The 7,984-nt window shown below is 44.1% G+C and overlaps 1 protein-coding gene across 1 annotated transcript in view; it reads right to left on the bottom strand.

Moving 5' to 3' along the window:
• Positions 1 to 5,067, bottom strand: part of LOC105820597 (cytochrome P450 2B6) — a 24,480-nt gene extending 19,413 nt beyond the window's left edge. Inside the window, exons 1-3 of the mRNA XM_012657118.1 lie at positions 4,897 to 5,067; positions 588 to 750; positions 313 to 462 (exon numbers count right to left, since the gene is read on the bottom strand). Of these exons, the coding sequence (XP_012512572.1) occupies positions 313 to 462; positions 588 to 750; positions 4,897 to 5,067 (484 nt within the window). The remainder of the gene's footprint in view (positions 1 to 312; positions 463 to 587; positions 751 to 4,896) is intronic.
• Positions 5,068 to 7,984: the final 2,917 nt, after the last annotated feature.

Here is a 7,984-nt window from a genome sequence, read left to right as displayed (position 1 = left end):
ATACAATTAATCCATGAAGTGCTTTTCCTGATCCCACTAAATAACGCCCTACTCGCTAAGTATATATGTTTCGATTGTTCTTGGACACTACACACCTCGCATCTCCCTCTTTCCTGTGCTCTCTCTCTTTCTCTCCTACCCATCTCTGTTCCCCTGTAGTCCCCTGCGTGTCTCTCTGTATCCAGCCCTCTGTCTGATGGTCTCTCGGGCTCGGACTCTGGCTCTGCCCACAGATACCTTTCTGCCTTTCTATTGCTGGTCGCCCGCACCTCTCCCCCTTTCACCCTCCTTCCTGCCACCCCCAGGACTCACCCTTGGATTTCCGCAGCTCCTCCACCAGACACTGAGCCTCCTCCTGAATCCGCTCCTCCACGCTCCGCTTTCCCATCCCGAAGTCCCTCATGGTAGCCACAGAGAATCGCCGGAGGGCCTTCCAGCGGTCCCCGTTGGCAAAGACCACGCCTGGGGTGTGGGGAATTGTGCATTGCAGAGGACATTGGAGAGAGGCGCAGGGTCCTTCTTCACCCATTTTGCCCCTTCCTTCATGCATCCTTCACACGGCCCTCCCAGTACCTTGGAGCTCTCACCATATCCCTGGAGGACTGGCTCCACAGTGGCGATTTTGCCCCGGCCAGAGAAGTCCTCAGCCTGGTCCACCAGGGCCTCCTTTATGGCCTCTATCCCACACAGCATGACCGCGGGCCTCTGTCCCAGGTATACCGTGAAGACATCCCCGTATTTCTCTCGGAGCTGTGAAGCATACCCACACCCTGGGTTATATGAGTCAGCACACACCTCAGTGTTCAAACTATTAAACACTCACACACCAGACTGGTAATTAGCTGCCTTCCCCAAGACCCTCCTCCCCAGGCTGCCTTTTCACCTTGCCAGGACCCAGCAACTAAAGGTTTAACCCTTGGCCCAGCCTAGGTCTGGTCTGATTGGTTGGTGCCCTAAACACTGCAGGTGATCAAATGCTTCTAATGTCACCCCCACCCACATAGCCTTGAGTCTGGCCACTTCTCCCTGGCATCTCAACTAAAGAATTATACTCTTTGTTATCAGCCATTTCGTTTTGCACGGGTTCAATTACCAGTGGAAAACAATGGTCTGAAAATATCAAATGGAAAGTTCCAGAAAGAAACAACTCATAAGTTTTAAATTGTGAGCCAATCTGGGTAGCATGATAATACCTCACGTGAACCCACTCTGTCCCACCTGGGATGAGAATCACCCTTTTGTCCAGCATGTCGACACTGCATACGCTACTCACCCTGTACAATGTGAGTGGTACTATGGCCATTTTAAGCTTTGTCATTTATAGAGAGCTAATTGTTTACTAGGATACTTTTCTGAGCAACTATAAGCCTAAAATATTTCATCTTCAAGGAATTTCATGGAAAGGACTCTGACAAATACAGGTTTCTATAATATAACTTTGAGATCCTACCATTGGATGGGTAAGAAATCCCAGAACTGGAGGTTCAAAAAACTGCTAACCCAATATCAAGCTGAAAAAAAGTTAATTAAATACCAAAAAAATGATTTGGCAGATTTTCATGCTAAGTCATCCAGTACTGAAATTGTTAAGATATGCAACTTCAATTAACTGGGCAAGATTGATTGAAGTCAAATTAACTATGATAAACTATTTAATAAATAGTGCTATGCATGTGAATTGGAGAAAAAAATTGGTATTTAAGAGGATGGTGATCCAATGTTAAGCATGCAGTCATAGGGACTGGATGGTTTCCTGGTACTTCCTTAGTTATTATAGCTTCCATTATTAAAAGCTCTGCACTCCATGACTCATCATGAAAGAGATAAAATGATCCAAACTATGAAAAATATATTGTGACTGTTCTAAGATTGCTAAAATGGTTTATAGCAATGTTTGGTTTGTGAAGCCCATAATTCTGGGAAGACGATGAAGACCTCAGATGGTACATTTCTGGCACCCGAGGTATCATTTGAACACTTGCAGACGGAATTCACTCAATTGCCACATGCAATACATGTTTTCTGGTGGTATAGATGCTTTCCTACAGAGCAAGGCCAATAATATAACAGTAACTAAAAGGTTATTAGAAATGTATTTCCCTTATGGGGCATTCCTGGAGAAATCACCAGTGAAAAGAGTATTTGTTTCTCTGGGCAAGTTGTAAGATGGTTAAATAAGGTAATACAAACACAAAGTCATTAGGCAAAGATAACTGAATTGACTGGATTGCTTTGGTCAAAGGTATTACTGTGATGGCAATCAGACCACTCCCACAGGAAAACATAGATTGACCCTTATTAAGTAATTATGGACCTGAAGTCTTGGCTCCACATCTCCCAATTCAAAGGAACCCTGCCAGACTTCCGGAACTGTACAACTGTTGGGGACCTTCAGGTTCAGCTGACCAGAGACATTTTTCCCCAGAAGCAGAGAGCAGCCTAGATGTGGACAGTGTGCTTGAAAACGCGGATCAAGACTTTTCTGCCATTAGGAAAGCATTATCTTTTTTTCCTTTCTTCCCTATTTTCTGCTGTCCTAATCCCTTCCTTTTCATTACAGAAAAACCCATGAGACCATAATCTGTGGGTGGCTTTAGCAAATACTTGTTATGCTCCAGCAAGAAAATCGAGCAATTGTTGGTTTTGTGGGCTAATGGTTGCCAAAAGAGGAAACACTGATGCCATTGCCTCCTTGCGTTCCCAGTGAGAGTCAACCTTAAACCCCAAAGGAAGGGTGGAAAGCTATCCTTGGTATTCTAGACATCACTAATAGTTCCTTTCCTACACTCACTGGTAACAGTACCCTGACCTTTTCAATTCATAACCTAATTACTGTGAAATATAGAAAACTTATGTAAGTGTTACCTGCCAAAGGTATATTGTGCTTCCAGTTGTAACATGCATGAGACCTGAGGACTACCTATGAGGGTGTGAATAATTGCTTGCATCATGATTCTGGATTAATCTGAGTAAGGTCCCTTTGGACTAAATGTGGTTATGCACCCTTACAGCATGCTATGAAAAGTTTGCAAAAAAGTTAAGCTTCCCACTAGACCTTGTTCAAGAACTAGGGAGACTTATGGCAGGACAAATTTAACTAACCTCTGCTCAAATGCCACTGAATTGTCCTCTTGTCCAGTCCCGGAGGACCTCTTTTGGGACAGCTGAGGATTTGGTTACTCTGCTCTGTCTCCTCACTGGTTCAGATCTTGCTAAATGGCCTGCCTCAATCCAGCCTTCCAAATAGCTTTCCCTGAAAGTTCCCACAATACCTCCCATTATGAGAGGCCAACGTGGTCGATAGCTGAAATTAGTACCAACCTCAAAATATAAGATGAGTTAGTTTCCACTGAACAAAGTTTCCCATGGGGTTCCTCGAGGCCTGAGGTGGTATTGGGGTGCCCGCTGTACGGACTTTAAGACTCATCTGTACACTGGGGAAGATCTCAGATTTTATAGCCAATTAGACCTCTGAGCGTTTCAGACAGGTAAAAGCCACACTTCACAAGGTGGATGAGAATATTTATGTTGAACAAAAACAATTCATGGAAAATTAAGCTGTTTTAGATCTTCTTTTTGACCATGTTGGGGCTTGTATACAGAGAGCAGGGAATAACCAAACATTGCACTTACCTTTCCCCTGATTTTACAACTACAGACAGCTTAATTCGAAAGGTGGCTGATATTGCTGTTTCTCTAGCCTCTGTCTCCAAATACTTTAATGACATTTATCAGGAGAAAGGAACACATGATGTGTTTATGGGGGCAGCTAACATTTGGTAAGCGGGCATCCTGAACGGTGAATGGCAATCCAGGCTATCCCAAGGTTTTCTAAGTTTTACACATCTTCTAGTGAGTCTGCAGGTTACTCTGACTGTGTTCCAGGCTAACTGTAAAAACGGATACCTCTTTACATCACACCATTGAATTGCAAGCTCTGGTCCTTAATCTCTGTTCTGCTCTGAAAAAAGGCTATGACTCCAATATAGTTATCTTTATTGCCTGAAGTTTGAATTGTTTGATTTTGTTTGAGTTGGTTCTTGGAGACCCTTGTTAAGGGGTATAGTTCAGTTTCCTGGTCCTATCCTCCTGATGGTCACCACATTAGCCTCTCTGAAGTGTTATATCCCTTCAAGAGTCTCAAATGCTTGTATGCTGCCTTACTTTGCGTGTGAAAAGGTCTCCTTACAGTTAGAATAACAAAAAGAGAAGAAAGCATACAGAGTCGTCCAACTAATTGACATTACGAATTGTGAATTCCATACTGAGACCAAACAAGTCCATTATCGTGGTGACAAGTCGGTGTCTGTGCCCAGGGTTTTGGTCAATCTCTCAAAATTGTGAGGCTGACCAGGAGGGGGGAATTGTTCAATTAAATTAAATTTGGCCTAAAGCTACCTCTGTACATAGTAAACTATAACCTAACAAGCTGCAGACCAACTTGGGAGTATATTCTTGCATCAAGTATTCAAGTCTCAGGTACCGAGAGCAGCTGAGCTTTCAGCGAATCACAGGCTGCAAACTGCCTCAGACATGTCCGAATGAGGCACATTCTGAGCTGTAACCAACCAGGCTATTTCTGTATGTCACTTTCTTTTTCTCACTGTAAGTCTGCTTGCCCACATTGCTGGGTGATGCTCTCTTAACCTTTACTGGTTCAGGGTGCTACCCTATTCTGAATCTGTTCCTTGCTCAAATAATCTCTGCTAAATTTAATTTCTTTAAAGTTTTTTGTCTTAACACCACCATCCACACTTCAGCTTATGGGCCTTACTCACCAACTTTCCCCACCCCACCCCTGAGCCTCGAAGCCTGCCTCACTCTATCCACAGGGGGATCCCCAAATATCAATGCAGTAAGCAGCCCACCCTCAGACCCCAGCCATCTGCACCTTACCCTCAGGAAGGACTTGAGTAGGCCACCTCTGTGCATCTGCAGAAGATTCCCCAAAAAGGGCAGAGGATGGGGACCTGGTGGGAGGTAGCCACGGGTGCTTGGGCGGCCCTTGACCAGGAGTAGCAAGAGGCCCATGAGGACCGCAAGGAAGAGGAGGACACTGAGCTCCATGATCCCAGGCCGACTTCTACCCCACTGCAGACTCCAGCTGGGCCTTTTATCCTGATTGCTCCTCCTCACCGAGTTATGAAACTTCATCCAGTCCCCGCCTCCCCTCTCATCCTTATCTAGGTGTGTTAACTTAGAGGGAAGATGCAGGGGAATCTACACTTCCTGCTTTGGTGGCACTGTGACCTGTTCCCTGTCCCTTTACTCTCCCCGTAGATGCTGGCAGGGATACTGTGGTAGAGATACTAAAGTCCACATGAACATGTGAGTGTGTGGGGGTGTCAGTGTATTCATGTGTGTTTAGGTTTGCGGGTGTGGGTGAGCATGCACTTGTCTACTTAGTTGACTGTTTGTTTATGGTTGCGTGTATTTGACTGCCTGCTTGTATCTGTGTCTGTGCTTATATAATGATTTTTATGTATGAAGTGGTGTTTGTGTTTATGTGACTCTGCTGGGGTGTGTTTCTCTGTACAAGTCTGGGTGTGCTTATGTGTGTATTCTTGCATGTGAGGGGGTTCTGTGTATTTATATAATTTCATATGTGAAGGTGCGCTTGCATTTGTGTGGTGGAGGTGGTGGTGGTGTATGTTCAAAACTGAGCAGCTGACCGAAAGGAGGGAACTCTTCAATTAAATTAAATTTGCCCTAATGCAGCCTTTGTAACCTGGCCAATAGTATTCTAACTTAGACTGCAAGAGACTGTGTGTGCTGTGTTTGTGATTCAATGTTAGCGCATGTCCTATCCCCGTCTTTGTAAGTTCTACAGATATTCAGCATCTATCCACAGTGTCCCCTCCTTCACCCTCACTTCTGTGATGGAACAGGTGGAAGTAATGGGAGAAAGAGAAGAAGGGGCAAGAGATGCAGAACTGGTGAGACTTGGAGGAAGGGTCAGGTGGAAAGAGCTGGAGAGATTGAGACCTGCATGTGGAGTGGTCAGATCCTCTCGGTCTCTGATAGCTCTGACTAGTGCTGGGAAGTTCACTCCACGCCTCTGGCTAGCTTCAGAGTGAAAGAAATTTCTCTGACACTGTCTTCCTACCTCCTTCTAACTTCATATCTCTGTTTTCCACATTAGACTCTGAATCCAGGAGTGCAGAGACTGGATCCACTTTGATCGATGTCCCCATTCTCCCATCTGTCTCCATTGCCACTGTGAGCCTCTACCCATCCAGCCTCTGGCAGGGTCAATCCACATTTTCCAAATATGGGAATAAATGTGTCCATGTTCACTTGTCTCTGCCCGGCCATGACTTTCCACCATCAGGTAGCAACATTTTTGCAATGTTAAGCAAACCCCTGTTGGACCCAGGACCCTGACCCTGGCAGTTACTTCGACCAAGGAGGGAGGTACAGAGAGATTATGTTTTTAAGGGGTGGAGGGTGTACTTTCCTGACCTTGGAGAGCTACCAGCATGGACTCTCTTGAACCTAGGACTTCGATCTTGCTGTGCTATGTGATGTGGCACTAAGCTTAGGTCCTGATCCAGCCCTGGTGGGAAGTCATGAAATGCTTTACCCTCAGTAACTCAGTAGTCACGCTTTGAGGTACTTATTGTTGTCATCCCCATTTTACAGATGGAGAGAGTAAAGCACAGACAGGTTCAGAGTCTTACCCAAGGTCACAAAGTGGATTAGAGCTACATAGTCCAATATGGTAGCCACTTCCTTCATGCGGCCATTAATTGAGCACTTGAAGTGACCAATTAAAATTGAAATTTAATTTACGTTTAAAAGTGAATACTAACCCCCTACTGTCTCAGAGATTAAACTGGGCATCCTAATGCAATTCACACTGTTAAGAAGACCACAGGGCAGGGGAAAAGAATGCAATTCAAAGAACTCCATCTTCCTCATCAACAAGAGACGGGGAATCTGCCCACACACATAGCTCACCACTGCTACACCTTACAAACTGCTGGCAACTGAGAAAACCACCACACTAGGGATACCTATAACCAATACATCTGTCCAGAACCTAGACCCCAACACAGCACCCAAAACCAAGGCCACATGTTCTTACCAAATATACGTTACAGACACACTCTTAAGAGTGAATGCAGAAAACTCTCCATCTGAACAAAAGAAAATCAGAAGAGAAAAATCAACAGCTACTCTGGATGAGGAACCAGTATAAGAATGCCACAGGAATGAAAAATCAGAGCTAAAGGACACCCCCAAAGGGGCACACCGGGTCTGTCTCAATGGATCCCAACCAGCATGAAAATATTAAAATGACAGGTAAAGAATTCCAAATAAGGATTGTAAGGAAGTTCAATGAAATCCAAGAGAAAATGGAAAAGCAACTTAAAGAAAACAGAAAAACAATTCAGGAAATGATTGAAAAATTTACTGAAGATCTAGACATATTAAGAAAAAGATAATTGGAATTTCTGAAAATGAAAAATTAATTTCAGCAAATAGAAAACACAGCAGAAACCTTTAAGAATAGACTATACCAGGCAGAAGAAAGAATTTCAGAGCTTGAAGACAACTCTTTCAAATTAACCCATCAGTCAAACATGAAGAACAAAAAAATCAAGAGGAATGAACCAAAGCCTAAAAGAAATAAGGCATTATGTAAAATGAACAAATATAAGAATCATAGGCATCCCTGACGGCAGAGAAGAAAAAGCACAAGAACTAGAAAACCTATTTGAGAGGAAAATTGAGAAAAACTTCCCTGATCTTTCTAGAGATTTATGCATCCAGATATAAGAGGCTTAGAGAACACCTGGCAGGTTCATTGCAATGACGTAATCACCAAGACATATAATCATCAGACTGGACAAAGTCAACATGCAGGAGGAATTCCGGCAATCCATGAGGCAAAAACACCAAGTAACTTACAAAGGAATCCATCAGGCGATCACCAGGCTTCTCAGCAGAGACCTTACAAACCAGAAGGGATTGGGACCCC

The sequence above is a fragment of the Propithecus coquereli genome, unplaced genomic scaffold (genome assembly GCF_000956105.1).
Source record: "Propithecus coquereli isolate 6110/MARCELLA unplaced genomic scaffold, Pcoq_1.0 Scaffold53, whole genome shotgun sequence".
Taxonomy (NCBI): domain Eukaryota; kingdom Metazoa; phylum Chordata; class Mammalia; order Primates; family Indriidae; genus Propithecus; species Propithecus coquereli.
The sequence above is the reverse complement of the archived record's forward strand: the minus strand, read 5'-3'. Positions and strand labels throughout refer to the sequence as shown.